The 27,891-nt window shown below is 41.4% G+C and overlaps 2 protein-coding genes across 9 annotated transcripts in view; one reads left to right on the top strand and one right to left on the bottom strand.

The window, feature by feature from the left end:
* Positions 1-27,891, top strand: part of LOC144785288 (uncharacterized) — an 850,769-nt gene that overhangs the window by 495,150 nt on the left and 327,728 nt on the right. The gene's annotated exons all lie outside the window — the stretch shown is intronic.
* Positions 1-27,891, bottom strand: part of DGKK (diacylglycerol kinase kappa) — a 556,369-nt gene that overhangs the window by 363,105 nt on the left and 165,373 nt on the right. For 4 of the 8 annotated variants that reach the window (XR_013601701.1, XM_078663839.1, XM_078663838.1 and 1 more), the window contains exon 1: positions 22,000-22,137. The exons of the other annotated variants lie outside the window; for them this stretch is intronic. Coding sequence is in view for 3 of the 4 variants with exons in the window: in XM_078663839.1 (XP_078519965.1) it covers positions 22,000-22,107 (108 nt within the window). In the remaining variant the exon portion in view is untranslated. Of the gene's footprint in view, positions 1-21,999; positions 22,138-27,891 lie in introns of those variants that run through there. 8 annotated transcript variants of the gene reach the window in all.

The following is a 27,891-nucleotide window of genomic DNA, read 5'->3' on the forward strand; positions in this document are numbered from 1 at the left end:
CACTGATGACATCATCCACGTGACAATCACATACACCTTTTCATACACTATTACAATTTTTCATCACTCTTTGTAAAATACAGAGTATCATATTTAAATCCATTGTCACAGCAATACAAGTATCTAAAAATCCACTCAGTGATTCATAGATGTATACACACATCTAATCACTTACCTATGGATTCACTCATACATGCTGTCAATGAACGATAGAACACTATCAAAAATACTTATACATCTATATCGACATTAAACAACAGCACGCATCCTATTCACATATGAAGTCATCCTACTCACTTATGCAAACAATGGATCATACTTACATATTTACTTAGCAAAACACTTATACAAACACCACTTCTTCTATTCATTTAGATAGTAAGTCATACTTAGTGAATTATAAAATCATTATTACAAGTATACAGTTATCCATACAGTCACTCACACAATCATTGTGTCCTATGTATACTTATTTATATACAACAACTGACACATACACTGCCTTTTATTTTTCTAGTTTGTTGGACCTGTACCATTGAGAAATATATTTGCTCATCACCACACCCATAAAGATATTCACTCACCCAAACAACTGTTAGAACATGTAGTTTTAACTTCATATATCTACTGAATCAACTATTCACACATCTTTGGACAGTCACACACCCCCCACCGAACCACACACACTTTCACACTCCCATACAAATACTCAGTTAACTAATCAATAACTAATATAGACTTTCCCATAGCTAGTAACCAACTGTAGAATCAGTTTACACAACAACTGACAAAGTGATACAGATATTCACACAGTTTAGTCACTATCCACTATATTTAGTGAGACATTATAAAGTGGTCAAACAAACAGTCAATTACACTGCTACTAAATCCTCCATCCAAATATTTATTTATATATATCCACTTATTCTTCAATGCAAATTGCTATATATATAATGCATATTTAAATAACGAAGCAAACCACATTCACTGGATGATGTCATCAGTGATGTCATTTGAGATGTCATCAGTGATGTCACTGACCATGTCATGAATGATCTAAAATGTGACATCATCAGCAGTGGATTGCGGGTGCGCGAAATATAGTTACTACAACTAACTATATAGGAGCAATTTCAATGGTTTTGTATGAGTAAAATGTCCAGCTAACTATAACACCACTAAAACGTATAGTTTTTTGAGTGAATTGCAAAGGTTTTTTAAAAGCTAATTCCTAACTATATAACTCCTGAAACCTATGGTTTTTTCAGTGAATATATATATATATATATATATATATATACATATATATATATATATATATATATACATATATATATATATATTCAAAAGGATTTGGTATAAAGCACTCTCTGGTCCTGAGAGTGCATTATATAAAAATCTTTTTGTACAGAAAATTTCTGTCGGTGTGCTCCGCCGACGTATGCACCACTTCCTGTGGGTCAATGGTTCTGGAAGGAGTGCTGTTTGTTTTTGTTTTTGCATAAACATATATTTACACACATATATTCCTATCTCGCTTTATATACACAGATATATAGTAATATATATAGCTATATTACAGATATATATACAAATATTTATATTTATATGTATATATATATATATATATATATATATATGTATATATATATATATATATGTATATATATATATATATATATATTACCTACTGGCGACAGTTATAGTTAGGATTGTTTTCCATAGGGAAATTGCAACATTCTATTGGGAATAACTTTGGCGCCGGTTGAGGAATCTTCCTGAAATTTTCCTTAACTTTGCCTCGCGGCGCTCCGGTCCTTCCCTGAAAGTTTGGGGGGGATTTGTCAAGCGGGGGCTGAGATAAAAGGGGGGTCCCAAAACGTGTTTTCCCCATGTTAATTTCCATAGGGCGGTTGGACTCACTTTTAGCCCGAACGGCTGAATGGTTTTCCACCAAACTTGGCAAAATTGTAGGGACTGGTAGCCCGATGTGCCTTTGCTATGTCTAAAGATATGTGCTCCAGTGGTTTTTACGAAAATGAACTTTGAAAAATATATATTGGGCTACATTGGGCTATATATATGTTAGAGCCCAAATGTAGCCCAATGTAGCCCAAAGATGGCCACCAGAGACAAAAAAAAAATGTAGCCCAAATATCAGCCAGATGTAGCCCAACTATAGCCCAATGACAGAATGTCCCAGAGTGTTCTAAAGAACAACTAGAGCGCTAACAGTCTTACTTATGACAAAAGTATGGCACACCTGAAGTCATCTTGATTGGAATAAAGTGTTAACACTTAAAACATTTAATTTGCAAAGGAACAAAATGAGGGGGTTCATTTTGCCATAGAAATTATGATTAGTGCTGAAGAAAGAAAAATTAGGGCACATTTTGAGTGACTTCTCAAATCCTCTTATATTTCATTTAAAAAATTCTGATATGCAGTCTCTCAAGATGGCCACCAGAGACAAAAGAGCCTGTGCTTAAAAACTCTGTTAGCAAAGCAGGCATTTGAGATTTAAAAAACGTTTTAATATATAAAAACGTTATCCGCTAATAGAATTAGCATTTAAAAAACCTTGCGAATTCAATGAAAAAACCATATGTTTCAGGCCTTATATAGTTAGGAATTAGCATTTAAAAAAACCTTTGAAATTCACTGAAAAAACCATAGGTTTCAGGCCTTTTATAGTTAGGAATTAGCATTTTAAAAAAACTTGCGAATTCACTGAAAAAACCATAGGTTTCAGGCCTTATATAGTTAGGAATTAGCATTTAAAAAACCTTTGAAATTCACTGTAAAAAACATAGGTTTCAGGCCTTATATAGTTAGGAATTAGCATTTAAAAAACCTTGCAAATTCACTGAAAAAACCATAGGTTTCAGGCCTTATATAGTTAGGAATTAGCATTTAAAAAACCTTTGAAATTCACTGAAAAAAACATAGGTTTCAGGAGTTATATAGTTAGGAGTTAGCTTTTAAAAAACCTTTGAAATTCACTCAAAACACTATAAGTTTTAGTGGTGTTATAGTTAGCTGGACATTTTACTCATACAAAACAATTGAAATTGCTCCTATATAGTTAGTTGTACTAACTATATTTCGCGCACCCGCAATCCACTGCTGATGATGTCACATATTAGATCATTCATGACATGGTCAGTGACATCACTGATGACATCTCAAATGACATCACTGATGACATCACTGATGACATCATCCACGTGACAATCACATACACCTTTTCATACACTATTACAATTTTTCATCACTCTTTGTAAAATACAGAGTATCATATTTAAATCCATTGTCACAGCAATACAAGTATCTAAAAATCCACTCAGTGATTCATAGATGTATACACACATCTAATCACTTACCTATGGATTCACTCATACATGCTGTCAATGAACGATAGAACACTATCAAAAATACTTATACATCTATATCGACATTAAACAACAGCACGCATCCTATTCACATATGAAGTCATCCTACTCACTTATGCAAACAATGGATCATACTTACATATTTACTTAGCAAAACACTTATACAAACACCACTTCTTCTATTCATTTAGATAGTAAGTCATACTTAGTGAATTATAAAATCATTATTACAAGTATACAGTTATCCATACAGTCACTCACACAATCATTGTGTCTTATGTATACTTATTTATATACAACAACTGACACATACACTGCCTTTTATTTTTCTAGTTTGTTGGACCTGTACCATTGAGAAATATATTTGCTCATCACCACACCCATAAAGATATTCACTCACCCAAACAACTGTTAGAACATGTAGTTTTAACTTCATATATCTACTGAATCAACTATTCACACAACTTTGGACAGTCACACACCCCCCACCGAACCACACACACTTTCACACTCCCATACAAATACTCAGTTAACTAATCAATAACTAATATAGACTTTCCCATAGCTAGTAACCAACTGTAGAATCAGTTTACACAACAACTGACAAAGTGATACAGATATTCACACAGTTTAGTCACTATCCACTATATTTAGTGAGACATTATAAAGTGGTCAAACAAACAGTCAATTACACTGCTACTAAATCCTCCATCCAAATATTTATTTATATATATCCACTTATTCTTCAATGCAAATTGCTATATATATAATGCATATTTAAATAACGAAGCAAACCACATTCACTGGATGATGTCATCAGTGATGTCATTTGAGATGTCATCAGTGATGTCACTGACCATGTCATGAATGATCTAAAATGTGACATCATCAGCAGCAGTGGATTGCGGGTGCGCGAAATATAGTTAGTACAACTAACTATATAGGAGCAATTTCAATGGTTTTGTATGAGTAAAATGTCCAGCTAACTATAACACCACTCAAACGTATAGTTTTTTGAGTGAATTTCAAAGGTTTTTTAAAAGCTAATTCCTAACTATATAACTCCTGAAACCTATGGTTTTTTCAGTGAATATATTATATATATTTTGTGAACACAGGAGCCTCAATATATATATATATATATATATATATATATATATATATATATATATATATATATATATATTCAATAGGATTTGGTATAAAGCACTCTCTGGTCCTGAGAGTGCATTATATAAAAATCCTTTTGTACAGAAAATTTCTGTCAGTGTGCTCCGCCGACGTATGCACCACTTCCTGTGGGTCAATGGTTCTGGAAGGAGTGCTGTTTGTTTTTGTTTTTGCATAAACATATATTTACACACATATATTCCTATCTCGCTTTATATACACAGATATATAGTAATATATATAGCTATATTACAGATATATATACAAATATTTATATGTATATGTGTATATATATATATATATATATATATATATATATATATATATATATATATATATATATATATTACCTACTGGCGACAGTTATAGTTAGGATTGATTTCCATAGGGAAATCGCAACATTCTATTGGGAATAACTTTGGCGTCGGAGGGGATTCGTCAAGCGGGGGCCGAGATAAAAGGGGGTCCCAAAACGTGTTTTCCCCATGTTAATTTCCATTGGGCGGTTGGACTCACTTTTAGCCCGAACGGCTGAATGGATTTCCACCAAACTTTGCAAAATTGTAGGGACTGGTAGCCCGATGTGCCTTTGCTATGTCTCAAGATATGTGCTCCAGCGGATTTTGAGTAATTTAGGTTCAAAAAAATATATATATCTATAAGCGCGCCCCGGTACGCGTACCGGGGATCTCACCCGGCGCGTAACACGAGTTCGCGCGCGGAAAACTGATTGGCTCTCGGGTGTCTGTCAACATTCGAAACAGTCCGGAGTGGCCGCCATCTTGTGTCTCGGTAGGATCGAGACACAAGAGGTGGCAAAAACAAAGGGGGAAATAACCATAAGGGGGCAGGGTAGACCCCTCTTGACCCCCTAGGTTTGATGTGGGGGCCATAAAAGGGCCCCACGGGGCAAAAAAAAAATAGTGTCTCATGAGTGATGTCACTGACCATGTCATGAGTGATGTAATATGTGACGTCATCAGCAATGCATTGCGCGCACAAGTTATAGTGAGTCCAACTAACTATAACGTGGGAATTTCATTGGTTTTAAGCGAGTAAAATTTCCAGCTAACTATAACTGGTGTGAAACCTATGGTTTTTTCAGTGAATATATATATATATATATATATATATATATATATATATATATATATATGAGAGAGAGAGAGAGAGAGAGAGAGAGAGAGAGAGAGATAGAGAGATATTGTAAACATACATAGGGTAGACACGTACGTGCCTGGCGTCTTGGGCTACAGCAAAGTCAAAGGTCAGGCCACAACACCCCAGAAACTGATCTGCAGCATTTTTAAAAGCGCCCTGTGATCACCAAACAACATTTCCTCGTTCTCTATTTTCTTCCAAAATGTAATGCTCCGCTGATTTCTATCAATGGAAAGGCAGAAGAAGGAAGTAGGGTCAAGAAAAACAAGTGGCTGAAGTAGCAAAACAGGAGTCAGTTTCCAGTATAAAGTGATGGGTGAACAATAGTCACCTTAACAACAACCAGGACAGAGCTGAGGCCTGTGACAGTGCACACAAAAGGCGACTTCACAAAGGCAAAAAATCCCAACGCTGAACATAAATCAACACACTGAGAGTCGCTCCAGTAGTTATTGCTCAAGAGAGCAAGATCGAGTCACGAAGTTGTACTAAGAAAAGAAGCCCAGCGTAGCAGAGGATAGTGAAAGAATGCGATTATTGTCAAAAGTCGCTTTATTCGAACATTAATGTTCATAAAAGCTACAAGATACATTTCAAATCATGCACACAATAAAAATATTAAAAATGTGCATAAAAACACTTTAAAAGCTTGGAGCCCTTATCATCTTTGATTCAGAAAGCCATTTGATTACTAACATGAAGCGCGTTTTTAAGAAAAGAGCAGGCACTGTAACAAGTCAGTGTTTGCAAATACATCAAGGCTAGTCTACATTTAGTCAGCCCCTGGCCCCTCAAAACTGGAATTAAAAAACGTCTAGTCATTGCAGTAGCTGACATGATTTTGAGGCAGGAGCATCCAAGGCAGGATTCTGCTGAGTAGGCAGAGCTTCCACGGGCGCTCTTTACTGGGGGAGCAGGGGCAGCTCTGGGTCACGAGTCGTTCAGAGATGCTGACAATTTGTCAGGGAGTCAAAGGAGACGTACGATAAGGATAAGTGCAAGAAGGGTGCTCAGCCAATCAGAAAGAGGATCTCAATTCTAGCAATAGGACTTCTGTTTTGAGGATCTGAGATAAAGACAATTCTCATGTGTCCACTTTGGCACGGGAGTTTGGTGATCATGATTTGCGGACAGTCTGGTCGTCACTCGTCACCAGCGCGCCTGTGACAGCTCAAGTGGTAGCTCTCGGGAATGGATACAAAGGGTAGTCTGCAGTCAATGAAGATGGTTGGTGACAGCGGGGGTTCTTGTGGTACCCCACTCAGGAGTGGAAGGTAGAGGTGGAGACTCAGCCTAAAATGTGTACGTCATGAATCTTGATGATCATGAAGACGGTGATCCATCAACTTATTGTTTATTCAGTTCCTAAGGACAATTTGAGGAGCTTTCTGTGGTCAGCGGAGTTGGAAGCTGGTGAGAAGCTGAGACATTAAAGAGCACAGGGTTGGACAAGATCGGAGACCACTCACGTGGTGATGTCACTCTCTGCAGGGACTGGAGCCTGCAAGAAATGCCCACCTGATGATAGATAGAATGGAAATTTGCTTCACATGTTGGCTTTTGGACATCTCTTCTGGGGAAAATTATCATTGACTGGTTATTTCTACAGACTTGGACGAAATTCCACGCTAACTACTTGTGACATATGGACGCTTCAGAGTTTCCATCTTTACTCTCATCTAGTACAACTGTGCATCGATTCCAGCATCTATGTAAGGCCGCACTAGGAACACCAACCACTAACCACATAAAGGCACGGAAAATAAACCAGGCACCAAAATCAAAGTAGACCCCATTAGTGAATACAACAGCTAAAAAGGTGGCTCACATTTGCAAATTGGGTCCTTTTTTAAAAGACGAGCTGTATAGGTGTTTTGCAAGGTGTAGGAGACTGCACACGTTTGCTATTGCTGCAGGAAATGTTTGTGTCCATTTTAGGGAAATCAACTGCAAAAACCAGCCCACCAGACCTTAAAACAGGCCCACAAACAACCATAAAACAGCCCACACACTGACCAGTCAGATCAGCCCATCAGGCACTGGCTGATTGCCCTATAGGCCAGTCCGACACTTCCTACAAGTATGCTTGAACGTACTTTTACTATTTTTCCCACATTACAAACCTTTCTAGGAGTATGCCTAGACAGCGGCGCAAGTCGCAGGATTCTAGATGTGCCACTCCATGAGGTCATGTGACTTTTGTAAGCATAAACAACGTCCTGGTGGCATAGCTGCCAAGTATTCCCATGTCATGTGATAACGTTCGTTACGCCAGGCTTTTTAACTTATAGCAGGTTGCCTTCTGGAACTTGTAGTCCTTGCAAGCATGACCTCAAAAATCACGATTCTCAAATTAACGTGCATAGAGATTCTTGATTTCATTAAGGACAAAGGAGGCTAACATTATGCAGTAATCCTTTATTGCTGCCCCAACATGCAGACCTTTAAAGAATATCAATACATCACAAAGCAAAAAGAATTTTCAGAATACATAAATATCCATAGCACGCAGATATGGGAAACGGCTTTTACAACGAAGCCGTTTCCAAGAAATCTTAAACCACGCATGCAGTACAACGCATGCGTGGTTACCACTAATGCCTTTACCACGCATGCCTTTACTACGATTTTTGTAGTAAAGGCATATGTGTTAAAGGTAAAAAAAAAAAAGGGGGGGCTTGGGGGGGTCTCCCCCCAATTAAAACAACTCACCATAAGTCACGTCGGCATCATAGTCGTTTAAGAGAAATCGGTAAAAAATGCCGTTTTCTCTTAACGACGTATGACGTCACCACGCTAATAGTCGAGGAAATGTTTATGCGTGTTAAACGAATTCCGTTGTAACGCATGCGTGGTAAAGGCATGCGTTGCAACGGAATTCGTTGTATCATCATATATTCCGCAGATATACTCCTCTTGTTAGGCTGCGACAAAACAGGAAACCAACTTCCTCCTCCGTTGACTAACTTTACAAAGCATTCTCTGAAAGAAACCATAGAACTCCAAACTAACGTACCACCATGTAATAAGGGGTCAATGCAGAAACCTTAAAATATTCAATATAATCTTAATTATAACATAACAGCTAGTTAAATTTGTAATAACATGTCTTCAAATCTATTATACTCACCATTCCTTATATCTACTCATCCAGGGATAATATTAGCCTCCATTGTGTTTAATGAAACCAAGATTCTCTACGCATGTTAACTTAACCGGAGTTTACCATTATGCATGTTTAAAGCCATACAAAGCCACACAACTTACATGCTCCACATGTCTTAGATCGAATTTTGAAAAAGTATTAACATTCAACCAAGCTGCTAACTTTAAAATCTCAGGTAAAGATCCACCAGCCGAAAAAATCCTTACTGGCCACTGCACCTATCGAAGAATGGGCACCAAATCTGAAAAGGTCCACACCTGTTTCATCATAACCATACGTATCCATCTTGCTAAAGTAGCAGTCAATACTGCTTTGTATTGATTGACAAATGACAACAGAAACTGGTCTACGCAATGCATCCTAAACTTAATGACTTTGCTCTCATACGTTCTCATACAAGTCACCACACACAACTTCTCACAATCATGAAAAAAGGGATAACAAACGGACTCAGGCATGGTCTTCATTCTTTTTCCAAATATCAAATTGCAATCCCTCAGGGGAACAAAATTTGTTAGATATTAACAGAGCTTTCACATCAAAAACCCTTCTGAACAAGACTAAACAAAGTAATGTTGCTAACTTAATGGACATTTGTGTTAAGGAGACTTCATTATTACCTGGCCATGAAGTAAACATCTTGAAAATCAGGCTGACATTCCAAAGGAACTCATATTGAGCCCTGAAAGGTCTCCTTAAGCTCACACCCTCCATTGCTCGTCTAATAAGAGAGCCTTATTTTTGATCTTCCCATGTTCCACCCAGTTTTAGCCTCCATTAAGGAACTTAATTGGCTTTCGTGGAATAACTGCATTAAATTCAAGGCATTATGCCTCACCTATAAAGCCTTTCATGATCTAGGTCCTGGTTACCTCAAACAATCCCTCTCTTGGTACATACCCAACAGAGACCTACGATCTAAAAATTCCCTGACGGTTTCTCATCCCAGTTTTAAGAGACTCAATTGGGGAGGCAGTTGTTTTTCCTCTGAAGCCCCAGTTTTATGGAACAGTCTGCCTATAAACATTAAAGCAGCTCCCACACTATTCAGTTTTAGGAAACTATCAAAAACCTGGCTTTTTAACCTCTAGTCTCCCATTGCTCTCACCTATACTGCTATATCAACTAGCGCCAAGACACCCATAGGTATTCGAGCGCTTTAGAAACATTATAATATAACATAACTTAACATCACTCCCAATCACAAAATTATGAACCAAGGCATATCCTGTGGAAATAGCAGAAATATAACAGTGAATGATCCTATAAGTGAGGCCTGAGTTATATAATTCTGCTAAGTAATTGGCCACCTCGGCTACAGGAGTTTCCACAGGATCAAGACCCCTCTCCATACTCCAACTACACCTTTTCTTCCACACTCCACACTATATCTTTTTCTTGTTCCCGGTACCCAAGACTCATTCAGTAAACCTTTAGCTCCTCTCAAAAGGCCTGAATATCTGGTTAGACCCCTGAAATCTTCCAGACAAGAAGGTTCATTATCCCTTCCACAAGTAAAGAATGCTCCTCTCCATTTGAACCTACCAGTAGACCCAAGGATCCCGGGATGAACTACGGTATGGCGACTGCAAACTCCATCACCCCTGGGAACCAAACCTGTGACTTCCAAAAGGGAGTCACCAAAATGATGTTGCTGGTTTCCGACTTCCTCACCTTTCTGACATCTGTCTGAATCATGAAAAAGGGGGGAAAGGCCGCTCCTTCCCCAATCCTTTAGGAAAGCCTCTACCAGGGCCGGACTGAGAACCAAAACCGGCCCTGGCAAAGTGCTCGGCCGCCCCCCCGCCCCCCGGGCGGGAGGGGGGCGAGCGCTTTGCCAGGGCCGCTTTTCAGCCGATTTTGTTACAGGGCCGATTTTGCAGCTATGCTGCAAAAACGGCTCTGCAACAAAAACGGCCCCCAGGGCCCAAAACCGGCCCCCACCCTTGCGGCCGACCGGGGGATTGCCCGGTGCCCACAACGGCCAGTCCGGGCCTGGCCTCTACTGCTGCTGCCTCTGGGTCTGGACTCCAACCGAAGTACCTGGCAACCTGGAAGGTCAATCTGCTCCTGATCCTTTCACGCTGACATCCGTTCTCAAAATGTTTTTTATACCACGTTCAAAACTACATACACTAGATGCTTTAGACAAGTCTAAACTAGGAATAAACTTGCTGTAGATATCTGCTGTTCCCAAAAACGTAACCAGCTCTTCCTTGGAAGTGGGGCTTGGCATATCTCTTATTGCTCTCAGAAGACCTGCCTTGGGATGAATCACACCAGCAGTGATTAGGTGACCAAGGTACCCTATTTTTCTCACTTGAAAACAACATTTCTCTAGCTTCTAAGTAAACCCACCTGTCCCCAATCTCTTCAATACCTCACATACTCTGCCACCATGGTCCCTCTAGTTTTTACCATATACTAGTACATCCCCTTGCTACATTTTTACACCATCAACACCTTTTACAGCACTCTCCATAGCTCTTTGGCAAACTGCTGAAGAAGAAATTAAGCCAAAAGGTATCAGCAAATACTTATAGATACCAAAAGGTGTAATAAATTAGGTCAATTTTTGGGACTGGGGATGGATAGATATTTGATGGTATGCTGATGTGAGGTCCAATGAGGTGAATAGTGTGGAACCCCTCAACAGCACAACATCTCTGTAATGGTAGGTAAGGGATAGTAGTCCGTAACTACTTCCTTGTTTAACTCTCTCTCTCATATCAACGCAAAGTCTGGGCTCTTTGTTTGCCTTTCTAGCCAGAACCACAGGAGACGCCCTCTCCGTCACCTCCACCTTTTGAATCACCCTTCATTACACAAACCTCCAAGAACTGTGGCAGGCTAGCAAGGCTACCACAAAACTCCTAGTATAGCATATCACAAACATCTTCCACCTTTTTCTAAATCGTTTAAATTTGCCCCCTAACCCAACTTGCTGGCATCCAATTCTATTATTATTTTAAGCACATTCCCGAAATTAGCCTTGCTGTTCCAAGCCTTGAGATTCCTTGACCACCAGTTTAGGTTCTCTTGTGTGTCCACTGAAATGGGAATGGAGTCCCCACACCTTAAGCCTTTTCTTAATCTCCAAGCATTCAAGCTCTGGAGGCCCTTGCAGTGTAAGGGTCGGGATAATTCGCCTGAGTGGAGGATGAGAGGAGTTCCAAAATTCATGCAAGAATTTTTAAGAACACCATCTCTTTCAGTAGTACTGCCCTCCCCTCTTTTTTTTATTTTTGTCACCTTTTTCTGAGCTAGAATCAACTGAGATACAATGGTATCTATCTGAAAACCCCAAAATTCTAGATTCTGAGTTGGACCAATGACTGACTTTTCTGTATTCACTATGAATCCTAGGCTCTCTAGTAATTCGCTTGTCCAAACCAAATGTTTTCGAAGTTCTAGCCTGTCCTGGGACATTGACAGAATGCGGTCCAAATATATAATTAGCCGCACTCCACTCTGTCTGAGAAGATGTACTACAGGTGAAGCCCCTTGGTGAAACACCACAGAGCTGAGGACAGCCCGAAGGAGAGACAAAGGAACTGCTAACGGACACCTCTCCAGCTGAAACACAGGTACTTGACTGTCCCCATCCACAGATATAATAAAGTATGTGTCCTTGAGTCTAACTTCACTAACCAATCTTCTGATTGTTAAATATCCCCTCCATCTTCAAATGCCTGTAGACCAGGGATTGGTTCAACTCTCAAATTTATGACAGGATGCCATTCCTTGTCCATTTTCTTTACAAAGAACACCGTACTCACAAAAAATCCTGATCTTTCCTGAACTGGAACCCAAATCAATGCTCCTTTCTCTAACAGCTGGGTCACCTCTGAATCTATCAGTAACATTTTCAATGTGTCTAAAGATAACTCCCTTGGTTGTCTGATCTGTACTAGGTAATCGTAATCCCAAAACTCTATTTTGAAACCTTGTATGGTTTCTAAAACCCAGTGATTTTCTCCCAATAGTGGATGAAGAATCTCAGCCTTCCCCATACCTTTATTTGGAACAAACCAATACTTCTTAACTTGCAGTCTGGAGCCTGAAGATATACCTCTTCCCACATGGTTTCTTGAGTTCCTCCCTCTCTGGGGGATAGTAGTTGGAATATTGGTGTTACCATCTGTCACAGCTGCCATCTTTTCTTGGCTCCTGTGTGTATGATTGGGACCTGAAGGCAACGTGGCTGACAGCCAGTCCTCTACTGTCAGCCTGTCCAAAAACAGCCCTGGAGCCGAAGTTTCTACACATATTGGTCTGACCTTTACTAAAAGTAGTGAATGTAGAAACACATTTTCCTAATAATTTTTACAAAGCTTTGCCCAAAAAGAAGGATCTCCCATTTCCTCCCTAGTGACCAAATCAGCCAGTTTAGCGTTCATTTGCATCAGTACAGCTTTTCTAAGAAAAGCTCAGCTTTTCTTAGTTATTAGGCCCACATTGGTGTTACCTAGAAAGCAGATGGCACATTGTGCTCACCCTCTCAACATATCCAGATTAACCCTGCCACTCTTCCCTCTGGCCTCCTTGGCCATATCTAGAATGAGGGTTAGCAAGCCCAGGATGTCAAATACCTTGTCCTGAAACTGTTTAAGGCATTTTTCAATTCCTTTCCTCTGATCTTTGCCTGACTTGAACAAAAAGGTAATCAGCTCTGGATCCAAGTAAGGGGTATTACAGATGTTGTCCTCCGTAGAGGGTCTGGGACACTACATCTGGATCAAATTGTGGGCCTCCCTATCCAGAGACTTCCTTACCCAGTGGCTCAAATATTTGGCAATGTGGTCCATTGGCCACCATTGGGGGTCAAATTTATACTCATCCCATTCCATACTGTCATCATCATTGTCATCCTCAGTAGAATTCAAACTGGCTCGTAACTCTCTTGTGCCATGAAGGTCACTCTTATCAAACATAACGCTAAGGGCAACGATTTTGTGCCCCATGAAGGTGGCCTTTACCTCTTGTGCTGCTAGGAGCACCAAACTTTATTGTAGCACAAAGGCTACCTGTGCCATAAGAATAGCTTAATGCCTTCTCAGTATGTTCTGTCTTGTGGTAAACTGTTTCCCCAACACAGGTTTCAGAGGTAGAAATGGAGTCCCCACCTGAGAAGGAAAATGTATTTTCTTCAGCTGGGGCGTCCCTCTTCCTCTTAGCTAGTGCGGTGTCCACCTCTTCTCTTACAGATGACCCAAGTTCCTCTCCCTTAATTAATTTGATGGATTCCCCCATTAAATCATGGGCCTGGGTGTTAGAGCTTTCCTTAGCCTTGTAACAGTTACATGCCATAACACACAGCTACAGCCAAGTGGAACCAAAACGGTCTACCAGAATAATCTAAGATCACTTCAAACAATTCAGGCAATTGTTAGAGAAATTTGCCTTGAAATATCGCTTTGATAATGTCTCATAGTATTTCTTGGTGCATATTTTGGATCACTGAAATAATATCGAGGGACAGAATATCGACCATCAAAAATATCGTTGACAAAATATCGAGAGACAAAATATCGAGTTTCTATCTACAAACAGGTAAGTACAAAAATATCGAGTTAAAAATATCGTTTACAAAAATATAGTTGTAAAAAATATCGTATTTACTAAAAACAGTGTTAAATTAAATTAATATTAATAATTAATTACTATATACTTAAAATTACTTAAATTAACTTATAATAATTAAATAATTAATGAAAGTTAAATAAATATTTTTTTATTTCATATTTATTAAAACATATATATATAGTAACAAAATATAATAAAATAATACCCAAAAACTGAAAACTGACCCTGAACCCTAAAAATACTCCTTTACCCAAAAACCCAAAACTGACCCTGAACCCTAAAAATACCCCTTTACGCAAAAACTGAAAACTGACCCTGAACCCTAAAAATACCCCTTTACCCAAAAACTGAAAACTGACCCTGAACCCTAAAAATACCCCTTCACCCAAAAACTGAAAACTGACCCTGAACCCTAAAAATACCCCTTTACCCAAAAACTGAAAACTGACCCTGAACCCTAAAAATACCCCTTTACCCAAAAACCCAAAACTGACCCTGAACCCTAAAAATAAAAACGATTTTTTTTACTATCTATATTATATACTTACATATTTTCACTTTCTATATTATTTACAGTCGATATTACTTCACTTACCTTAAAAACGATATTTTGGCTGTCTATATTCTGTCCTGTCGATATTTTGTCCAAACGATATTTTAAACTCGATATTCTGTCCAAACGATATTTTGGAGTCGATATTATGTCTGTGCACCGCATATTTTGTCAATCTCCTAAAGATTAGACATAACTGTAGCGGTTTCCAGGCAACACGCAAGCTAGCTCGTCACATGGGTGGGAAAAACGAGTTAAGGTCCGCGGCCAGCATCAACGAGTCGGCCATGTTGCTAGCGTGTTCAGGTTTCGCTCCTATCATCAGGGATGTTCCCTAGCAACACGCTCAATGCAACATTGCTAGGTCTCCCTTTCCAAGGCAAGATTGGCAGAAGGGATAACCCCTTTAAGGATAGTTTTCCCTTCAAAAAAGGCAGCCAACTGGAGGGAAGCCCCCCGTGACCGTGCTGCACCTGTAACTGCACTCAGGAAGCACGATGGAAGGAGGCCTCCGTAGCGGTTACGACTGCATTGCCGTAGCTGGCGTAAATGCCGAAGCAGTAAAGGGCTCAGCTTACTTCAAATGTTTACGACAACGGTTCTTGTTAATAAAATAGAAAGGAAACTAGCCTTACCTGGCCTGACCGTAAATTGTAAGGGCATGAAATAAAAAGGCAAACAACATAACCAGCAATAAAAGTAAAAATAAAGCCCTCATAAAATGTAAGAATAAAGCACTCAATCACGAAAGCACATAATAAAGACTCTCATTTGAGAAAGCACATGAAAGGAGGTACTTATCCTGTCTGGACCGGCGAATAAAAGAGGATATCTGCGTGCTGTGGATATTATTTATACATTCTGAACATTCTTTTTGCTTTGTGATGTATTGATATTCTTTAAAGGGCTGCATGTTGGGGCAGCAATAAAGGATTATTGCATAATGGTAGCCTCCAGTCTTGTAATGAAATCCCAGCATGCACAGCGTCATTGATTAAAATATCAGGTTTGCCGATGGTGCACCCATTACAAGGGACGTATGGCAGCTGCTAAGGAATGGTCTGGCCCCAAATACCCTTAAGATTCAGATAAAATAGGTTCACACATTACTATAAATCAGCATGGCAGCTGCAAGAAAAGTTTGTAATGTAGTCATACAGGTAAACGCGAAATTAAAATACACTAGTGTAGGACAAACACTATCTCGCTATTCCTGTTGGAGACACCGGCTCGTTTGTGTGAAACTGTGAGAGGTTAGCTATGACTACGAGTTAGGCAACAGAGTTCTGAGAATACATAGATTGGGTTCAATATAGGTGATACTGAAAGTGTGCATCTGAGGGTTTCACACGAGGGACAGAAGCAAGATGCTGCAAAGGGGGCTGCTTTGACTTTTTTATCTGTTGTACAACTGATTCAGTTGTACAACAGATAAAAAAGTCAAAGCAGCCCCCTTTGCAGCATCTTGCTTCTGTCCTACGCGTGAAACACTCAGATGCACACTTTCAGTTAAGTAGCGGCTCGTGGAGGGAGTGCTGTGGGGCGGTGAGGCGGGGGAGGAGCATGGTGGGGGGTAGTATATTACGGAATACGGCCGAACAGAGGTAAGTAAAGAAATAGTTAAATAAAATGAATTTCATTGCGCGCGCTGCATTGCCAAATACGATGCAGCGTGCGCAACGAAATTCATTTAGTTTATTTATTTACTTACCTCAGTTAGGCCGTAGTCCGTAGTTTACTACCACCAACCCTGCTCCTCCCCCGCCCCACCGCCTGCCAGCACTCCCTCCACAAGCCGCTACTGCAATTGTTGTTCAGAACTAAAACACTGACTGTTAAAGTGGTGCCTATAAATGAGTCACTGTCAGTGGTGCATGTCTTGGGGACTTTATGGTAAGTGGTGCAAGGGTATCAAACATTAATGATGTAAGAGGAGCACCGGTATAGAGCTGACTTTGCAACATGTGAAAGTGGATCAAACTTTGACCATGTAAATGATGCACAAAAATGTGACACTGACTGTGTGCTGGTCTGGAATGTTGTGTATGTGGTGCTTGTGTTCGAACCATTGACTATAGTGGTCAAAGATATAAATGTTGATTAAGTCAGGCGTGCACAGCTGTCATATGTTGACTGTGAGTGGTGAAAAATGTTGTGACATTGCCTATTACAGTGGTGCACAGGTACCAGACACTTGTTAGTAATTAGTGCATTCAGATTTGCACTATGTAAGATAGGGACAGCCATGCAACCTTGGTGTCCAGTTATACTAGATTGATTGTGTAAGTGCACAAGAATGAATCATTCAAAATGTCACTGGTGAACAACCTTAAGACATTAACTGTGTCAGTAGTGCAAAAGTATAGGTCCTTTACCTGGTATGAATCATGTCAGTGTTGCACATGTATGACACAATAACTATGTTAGTGATACTAGTGCGCCATTCAACATGTCACTGATGCATGTCAATGATATAAAGCAGTAAGACATTCACTATGTCATTGATGCACAACTATGAGACATATGCTGTGTCAGCGGTGACAGGTAAGAGACATTCACCGTCCTAGACATGAACAAGTAAGAGTCATTCAGAGTGTCAGCGATGCATGTACACGAAACAGTCCACATGCCAGTGATGCACTAGTCTGAGACATTCAACATGCCAGTGATGCACTAGTCTGAGACATTCAACATGCCAGTGATGCACTAGTCTGATACCGTCAACATGCCAGTGATGCACTAGTCTGAGACATTCAACATGCCAGTGATGCACCACTCTAAGAGATTCACTCTGTCAGTGATGCACAAGTGTGAGCTAATCCCTATGTCAGTGAAGCTGAGGTAAGAGACATTCATTATGCCAGTGGTGCACACGTATGAGTCATTCAGCATGTCAGGGATGCAAATGTATGAAACATTAACTATGTAAGTAATGCACAATAGTGTTGCGCATGCTATGTGACACTCACAGTGTCATTAATGCACACGTCTGAATCCTTCAGCATGTTAGTGACACACATGTGAAACATTATCTGCATAGGTGATGAACAAGTATGAATTTCACATCAGGTCGATGATGCACAGCTGTGAGACAGCTACTGCGTCAGTGATGCACATGTATGGACTGGACCCTATATCAGCAATGCACAAGTATGAGTCATTCAGCAAGTCAGCGATGCACATGTATGACACATTAACTATGTAAATAATGCACCAGGAGCCATTCACTATGTTAGTAATGCCCAGCTATATGACACTCACAGTATCACTAATCACTAATGCACAAGTCTGATTCCTTCACATGTTAGTGACACACATGTGTGAAACATTAACTGCATAAGTGATCCACAAGTATGAGTTTTACATCAGGTCAATGATGCACAGCTGTGAGACATCTACAGCGTTGGTGATGCACATGTATGAACTGGGCCCTATGTCACCAAATGCACAAGTATGAGTCATTCAGCATGTCAGCAATGCACATATATGACACATTAACTATGTAAGTTATGCACGAGAAGGAGTCTTTCACCATGTTAGTGATGCCCAGCTATATTACACTCACAGTCATTAAAGCACAAGTATGAATCATTCAGCATGTTAGTGCCACACATGTGTGAAACATTATCTGCATAGGTGATGAACAACTACGAATTTCACATCAGGTCAATGATGCACAGCTGTGAGACATCTACTGCGTCGGTGATGCACATGTATGAACTGGGCCCTATGTCACCAAATGCACAAGTATGAGTCATTCAGCAAGTCAGCGATGCTCATGTATGACACATTAACTCTGTAAGTAATGCACGAGGAGTCATTCACTATGTCCAGCGATGCCCAGCTATTTGACACTCACAGTGTCACTAATGCACAAGTCTGAATCCTTCACATATTAGTGACACACATGTGAAACATTATCTGCATAGGTGATGAACAACTATGAATTTCACATCAGGTCAATGATGCACAGCTGTGAGACATCTACTGCGTCGGTGATGCACATGTATGAACTGGGCCCTATGTCACCAAATGCACAAGTATGAGTCATTCAGCATGTCAGCAATGCACATATATGACACATTAACTATGTAAGTTATGCACGAGAAGGAGTCTTTCACCATGTTAGTGATGTCCAGCTATATTACACTCACAGTCATTAAAGCACAAGTATGAATCATTCAGCATGTTAGTGACACACATGTGTGAAACATTATCTGCATAGGTGATGAACAACTATGAATTTCACATCAGGTCAATGATGCACAGCTGTGAGAAATCTACTGCGTCGGTGATGCACATGTATGAACTGGGCTCAATGTCAGCAATGCACAAGTATGAGTCATTCAGCAAGTCAGCGATGCACATGTATGACACATTAACTCTGTAAGTAATGCACGAGTAGTCATTCACTATGTCCAGCGATGCCCAGCTATTTGACACTCACAGTGTCACTAATGCACAAGTCTGAATCCTTCACATGTCAGTGACACACATGTGTGAAACATTATCTGCATAGGTGATGAACAACTATGAATTTCACATCAGGTCAATGATGCACAGCTGTGAGACATCTACTGCGTCGGTGATGCACATGTATGAACTGGGCCCTATGTCACCAAATGCACAAGTATGAGTCATTCAGCATGTCAGCAATGCACATATATGACACATTAACTATGTAAGTTATGCACGAGAAGGAGTCTTTCACCATGTTAGTGATGTCTAGCTATATTACACTCACAGTCATTAAAGCACAAGTACGAATCATTCAGCATGTTAGTGACACACATGTGTGAAACATTATCTGCATAGGTGATGAACAACTATGAATTTCACATCAGGTCAATGATGCACAGCTGTGAGACATCTACTGCGTCGGTGATGCACATGTATGAACTGGGCTCAATGTCAGCAATGCACAAGTATGAGTCATTCAGCAAGTCAGCGATGCACATGTATGACATATTAACTCTGTAAGTAATGCACGAGGAGTCATTCACTATGTCCAGCGATGCCCAGCTATTTGACACTCACAGTGTCACTAATGCACAAGTCTGAATCCTTCACATGTTAGTGACACACATGTGTGAAACATTATCTGCATAGGTGATGAACAACTATGAATTTCACATCAGGTCAATGATGCACAGCTGTGAGACATCTACTGCGTCGGTGATGCACATGTATGAACTGGGCCCTATGTCACCAAATGCACAAGTATGAGTCATTCAGCATGTCAGCAATGCACATATATGACACATTAACTATGTAAGTAATGCACGAGGAGTCATTCACTATGTCCAGCGATGCCCAGCTATTTGACACTCACAGTGTCACTAATGCACAAGTCTGAATCCTTCACATGTTAGTGACACACATGTGTGAAACATTATCTGCATAGGTGATGAACAACTATGAATTTCACATCAGGTCAATGATGCACAGCTGTGAGACATCTACTGCGTCGGTGATGCACATGTATGAACTGGGCTCAATGTCAGCAATGCACAAGTATGAGTCATTCAGCAAGTCAGCGATGCACATGTATGACACATTAACTCTGTAAGTAATGCACGAGGAGTCATTCACTATGTCCAGCGATGCCCAGCTATTTGACACTCACAGTGTCACTAATGCACAAGTCTGAATCCTTCACATGTTAGTGACACACATGTGTGAAACATTATCTGCATAGGTGATGAACAACTATGAATTTCACATCAGGTCAATGATGCACAGCTGTGAGACATCTACTGCGTCGGTGATGCACATGTATGAACTGGGCCCTATGTCACCAAATGCACAAGTATGAGTCATTCAGCAAGTCAGCGATGCACATGTATGACACATTAACTCTGAAAGTAATGCACGAGGAGTCATTCACTATGTCCAGCGATGCCCAGCTATTTGACACTCACAGTATCACTAATGCACACGTCTGAATCCTTCACATGTTAGTGACACACATGTGTGAAACATTATCTGCATAGGTGATGAACAACTATGAATTTCACATCAGGTCGATGATGCACAGCTGTGAGACATCTACTGCGTCGGTGATGCACATGTATGAACTGGAGCCAGTGTCAGCAATGCACAAGTATGAACCATTCAGCATGTCAGCGATGCACATGTATGAAACATAAACTATATAAGTAATGCACGAGGAGTCATTCTCCATGTTAGTGAAGCCAGCTACATGACACTCACTCACAGAGTCATTAATACAAAAGTCTGAATCCTTCAGCATGTTAGTGACGGACATGCATGAAACATCTGTATAAGTGATGCACAAGTATGAGTTTTACATCAGGTCAATGTTGCACAGCTATGAGACATTTACTGCGTCAGTGATGCACATGTATGAACTGGACCGTATGTCACCAATGCATATACATGTATGGGCTGTTCTCTGTGTCAGTGATACTGGGTTCTGAGTCTTTCCGAGTGCTAGTGATGCACAAGTCTGAGACATTCTAAAGAGCAGTTATAACACATTTACTATCTCAGTGATGTACATGCGATATACATGTGATATACATGTAAGGGCTCTTCTCTGTGTAAGGGATAGTGGGGTAAGTGTCTTTCAGAGTGTTAGGGATGCACTTAAATTAAACATTATTCCTGTAAGTGATGAAATATAAATGCACGCGTGTGAGTCATTCACTGGGCCGGGAATGCACAATACGTTCCTGTGGCAGGTTCATACGTGTGAGACGATGGCTGCGGATGTTCTCACTACAAGAGAAGCAGTGACAGGTGTGGTTGCCCCGAGATCTGCTGGCTGTCTGCAGGAACACGCGGAGGGGTAAGCCCGAGAAAGGAGATGTTTGCAGAGTACGAGTGGAAGGAGGGGAGCACAGAGGCAGATCAGAACGGGGGAGACAAGAAAACACCTTTCTCTTCCAAAACCACCAGGCACAGAGATGTCTAATGCCAATGTTAAGAGGGCATGTCTCTATCCAAACCTGGATATCGGCGAACGTCTCGATGGCAATCCTCTGGGGCATCCTGCGTCGGCCATCCCGCAGTCTCATGCTTCTAGGGTCTCGCGGCGAGCACCGCTCCGCCGGCATCTCTCCTCCTCGCCGAGGACATTCCTGTATCCTCTCAGCCCATTCAAGCAGAGGGAGGACCAGGCATCCTTCCAGCCAATCAGCGGGCGCATGCAAATGAGGCGAACCTGCCGCAGCCTGGGCCATCCCACCAGGCAGGTAAATACGGAAGTGAGTCAGGGGGAAGTCTCCTGCGGCCAGGGCGGGGAGCTGCTTAAAAATAGATCTTTAGGGTAATGTAGAAAGAGAAATAAGTGGAAGAACCAGCCTAACCGGAAGGCTCGCGCTAACCTGAGACCAGTGTCCCACTCAGGCTTGAAAGGAGCTGTCAGTCAAGAGTGCCCGAAGCGCATCGGGTTTCTTGTGTGCATGTCCTCGATCAAAAAGTGCTTTTTTTCATCTGGGCGTGTGTCTGTTTCTCCATTTAAAAAAACACAGGCTTTTTGGGGTTTTTGGCAGCAAGTTGCTTTGCTGTGTTGCCCTAAGCCAGAGTGAAAGGGCAAGAAGGCACCTTACTTGTGCAATACTGTGCATTCTACTCCTTTCCCCCTGCGCATGTGCCGTTTCGGCAGCCTAGCGCCGAAGCAGGCACCCTTGCACCATGGTGCAAGAGGGCATGCGTTGTCGGCAGGATTGCTTTGGGTAGAAAGGGGCACCTTCCTGCACAAAAAAAATCCTAAAATGTGTTTTCCTCTTTCTAAGTGCGCTGCAGAAATATATGAGGAGAAATAAAAAATATTTCTCCTCGTTACGTAACGATTTGGCGCTTCCCCGCGTGTACATGCTCTTGTAAATCTGGGGCAGCGCCAAAATCAATGGGTGTTGTGTTGGAACACCCACCGCTACACTCATGGAATGCCTCCTTACTCCATATCTATGACTCCATACAATGCCACACATAGGGGCTTTGCGTAGCCTCATAGATATAATTTTGTCATTTGCGCCACCGGATAGTCACAAAAAGTGACGCTCCGGCGGCACAGGGTGCTCGAAATTATGCCCCACATAGTACACCGAAGATTACTCAACTGTTGGGTGATAGAAGAAAATGATTGTCGAGCGTGACCTGCGGTAAATCCTAAACATGGTGGTAAACACACGAAATAACAGCAACATTTTGTCAGATTATGCATTCAGTGCAAAAATACAACAACGGATGCATTTTGGGCTAAGAAAATAGCTTTAAATGCGACAGAAAGTTAACAGCAGAAGCCACCACCTGCTTGCGCTCTCTGAATTAATTATGTCTGTGCTCCTGTGGTAGGACTTTTGTGCCTAATTACTCATAATTAAGCAACCTGGCGTAATTGTATAATTTTAGGTGATTTTGCATCAAAAAAAGTAACACAAAATCACTGAAATTGCTTCAATTACTACAGGGTAATTACATTTGCTTCCTGGCCTAATTAAAATCTGTATTTAGAGTTTCCTCAAGATATTGGAGGATTTTTAGTACCCTCCAAGGTCTCAATGAAGCCTTATGTAATCAATCTTTCAGGCCTAAGCAGGAAAAAGGGACAAAATGACCATTTGCTCCCTTGTGCGGTGTTCCTGATCCTTTTAGATGCAGGAATGACCTCGCAAAGGTTTGGGACTTAGGTGGTCCCCCCAAGCTAGGTCACTGGGTATATAGGGGCTCATTAGGATTGCGGAGGGTCTGCCACCGAGAGACGTGCGGTGGTGGGCCATCCGCCATCTGACAGGCAATTTCCCCCGCCACATCACGATGGCGGGGGGAATCGTTCCGCAAGCGTGGCGGGCGCAATGGGTGTGAATGGTGGCAGTGCCTAGCAGGCCCCGTCCGCCAGATCAAAATGCTGGCCTCAGCCAGCCTTTACATGGCAGGGGAACCACCAAGGAAAGGCTGGCGGAGAATGGATTTGGGGGCCCATTACAAGCCCCCCTCTGTGTGGGGGGAGGGTGTTTGTGCACTGGAGGGTACCTATGGTACCCCCCTGCATTTCCCTGCACAAAGTGGCGGGCACCCCATGGTGCCTGCGACGTAGTGCAGGGAAATGCACTTTGTGTCAATTTCGCATTGCGAACGGTGCTGCAGCCAGCAGCACCGTCCGCAATGTGAAATACCCGGGATGCGCCCGTCATTGTATTTGCAGTGGTGGGACCGTCGCATGCATGGCGGGCGGTCCTTAGCACCGCAACGATGGCGGGCGGACATGTCCGCCCACCATCATAATCATCCCCCTAGTTTGAGATGTTAAGTTGGCCACCAACGCTGCCATGGTTCTCCGCTGTAGCTTGGTTGAGGAGTCAAGGCATTCCACAAATTAGGTGCTATGAAAGTTGAGATTAGGTAAACTATCACAGTCACACTTAAGCATGTCTAATCAGTATTTTTATTTTGTATAAAAAGTGCAACCTTTTAACACAACCTCTGAAATAAATAGATTTACATTACCAAGAAGGACCATTGTATATAGCACAAACACAATAGATTACTTATAGAATGCAATACAAAACTAGACACCCATGTTACACAAAATGTACACTGGGTGTGTTCACTCAGTAATCACATCCACTGTGCTGTTGATAACAAAACCAGGAACACAGAAGATTACAAGTTTTGTGTCAAACACTAACTTCTAAAACATAATAACATGTAAGTGTTTCAATGTTTAAGGTTAAATGCATTAACACTGAAAATCTTGCTTTTATCTAGTTTGTGGTTGTGGTTTGTCTGCACCATAAAACTTGGATATCAGATGACCCAATGGAGAAGAGAGGTCAAGTAAACAGCTCTACATGAAGAAGGACAGATCTTTGTCCTGAAGTGGGCAGACCCTCCAGGGACGCTGTGGTGATGACATGGGTGTTAAAGCGTTGTTTTGATATATGCAAAATGGGCAAATATTGTGTGAAAATTATTTTTGGATAATTTCAGTTTTCATGATGCATAGAGTCATAACCGATGAGGTTGCACCTGAAACGAGTTACCTAGGTCATTTAGAGGTGTAAATAATGCTATGAATAGGTAAGCTAAATTTTAATGTATTAAGGCATTATTATAAAATGGATGTAGTTTGTTGTGTTGTGTTCAACTTTTCCTGCTCATTCCCCCTCCCAATCAGTGTCCCGCTGCAAAGTCATCTCTCCCCTGGTTTCCGCTGAACATCAAGTGAATGATGTCAATATATTAGCAATATACAACGTTTCTTAGGAAACATGCATTGTAAATGAAGATTCCATGATGTCCCCAAACCATCATTTTCCTGGACTTCCACTGGAAGTTCCGCTGGAGATGTATTGGTGTTAGTTCTATGAAGCATTGTTTAAGAAATGCCTTATTTGTATTACACATCTCTGGAGTGCAGTTGCTGAGGAAGCAAGTGAAAGATTTCTCCTACCTTAAGAAATGGATTAGTACTATATAATTGCATAGTTTTTAATTATTACGTTGTTGTTTTTGATTTACCAAATGCGACCCTAACCATGATCATACCATGCTGAGTTTGTGGAATCTATTACTAGCTTTTGTGATTTGTCTATAAAATCTTTGGGATTCTGTTTTTCGTGGGGTTCTTTTACCATTTTTCTCATGGGCGACTTATCATGCTGTCAGTGCTATTTGCAAATATGCCTAGCTAGAGATTATATAGTTTTATGATTTGGTATTTATCTTCACTTCTGTATTGGGACTTCATGGCAATCCATGCATTTTGTATCTGTACCTCATTTTTGATTATTAAGTAATAAATATTGTCTTTGCTCTATTTTTGATCTAGAACTCTGTCCTTTTATTCCATTTAACTCTGATAAATTGGGCTATCCCTGATGAGGAGTGTAGTCTCTAACCACTAGATCAGCTAGAGACTCTGGAGCCAAATTATTTTGTTAAACACTTTGGGATGATCATATATTTGGGCTCATATGATTATTGGGGTTCTGTTCCTGCAGGGGCACAAAGAGCACACACGAAGATAGCGCAGAACCCCATCGAGCTTTTGGGCTGAATAGCTTGCAATATGTCATGGTATTAGTATTTGAAAGGCATACATATCACTCAAAGGGGATATCTGAACACTCAAACTTCTTCCTCAAGGCATAGTCAGGGTACCACACAATGTGGCTCGAGACACATCTTCCCGAACCAGGGCCACTGAGGATCATAATGGGTCTGTGCTCATGTCATGCAAAATGGGGTGTATGGCAATGTGGTTATTTCAAATGTGGACAAAGACATTGTTAATGTACAGAGAAAGTGTGAGAGTTAACACTCAGTTCACCTTCATTTCTATAGATGGATGATTTCCAGACTGCTTTTCTCTGGCCTCTTTTGAGATCTAGAACAGCTTTCATACTCTGTTTGGCTGACTGGGTACTTCCATGCTAGTCCGAATACATTACTATTTAATTGTATGCACTTGCAAAAACAGACAACTTAAAATACTTTTTTTCAAAATTAAAAGGCCACTTAAGGACCAACAATTTCTTGCTGCAAAGACCGATTTCACAATTGACCTCTGCAGGTAGGGCCAGCTGTCAGAGCTTCAACAGAGCACCTGGCTTAGTCCAATCCACTTGTGAATTGACTACTCCCATTCATTGGGCATCAAAATTAAGACAGTTGCTGCTGGAATAACAGAGAAGTCACTTGAGCATGAGAACTTTGTTTCCCAGGTGGGAATGCCCTGATTTTCACCTTCCCTGGTGTCAGAAAGCTCCCAGTCACAAACATCCTGGGAACACTGATGGTCCTTGGATCAATTGCAACCTGGAATAAAATGTAATCTCCTCATAATAAAGTTCACCACCATTTCCTTGTCTTATTTGACGGCCATAGTGTTGCGAAGAGACCTATAGGGATAATGTAGGGGGATAACATGGGTGCCACTGCTGATCAGCGTTGCAATGGATGGATAGGGTTTTCTTGGAATGATGGCAAAAGTGGTACTGGCTGGTGTGGTGACAACCATCAAGTACTTGTTCGTTTGTGAGAAGGGAGAGAAATGTGCGCTAGTTCTGCTTTTGTTACCTTGCTGAAATCATCTCCCTCAGTACCCTCAGCAGCCCCGTTGGCTCCCTAGTTTTTCACCTCCTCTCCACTTTCCAGCATTGATACGCAGCACTTCACTTTAAATGTTCACACTCCTGGAACCCTCAAAGCAATGCCCTAACTTTTAACCTAGACACCTGCACCCCTGTCTACATGTTATACCAAGAACAGAGTGCTAAGTATCAATGTCACCATTTGTGGACATTTTTTCCCTTAATGATCTACGCCTCCTGGTGATGGTACTGCCTGGATCTAACATGGGGAGAGCCTCAAACCAACAGAACAAGAGTAGCTATACGAGTAGACTAATACTTTAGGCAAAGGTTTCCCAAATGAACATATATTCAGCAGATCACTTCAACACATGCACCCCTCCAGGGCCTCCACACAGGCATCCCATCTAGGGCCTCCAGACAGGCACCTCTCCAGGGCCTCCACACAGGCACCCATCCAGGGCCTTCACACAGGCACCTCTCCAGGGCCTCCACACAGGCACCTCATCTAGGGCTCCACACAGGCACCACTCTAGGGCCTCCACACAGGCACCCCTCCAGGGCCTCCACACAGGCACCTCATCTAGGGCTCCACACAGGCACCACTCCAGGGCCTCCACACAGGCACCCCATCTAGGGCCTCCACAGAGGCACCTCTCCAGGGCCTCCACACAGGCACCGCTCCAAGGCCTCCTCACAGCCCCCCTGCACACTGGCACCCCTCCAGGCCCTCCTGTACACAGCCACCCCTCAAAGGCCTCCTGCACAGGTCACCCCTCCAGGGCCTCCTGCACACGGGCA

The sequence above is a fragment of the Lissotriton helveticus genome, chromosome 10 (genome assembly GCF_964261635.1).
Source record: "Lissotriton helveticus chromosome 10, aLisHel1.1, whole genome shotgun sequence".
NCBI classification, from domain to species: Eukaryota; Metazoa; Chordata; class Amphibia; order Caudata; family Salamandridae; genus Lissotriton; species Lissotriton helveticus.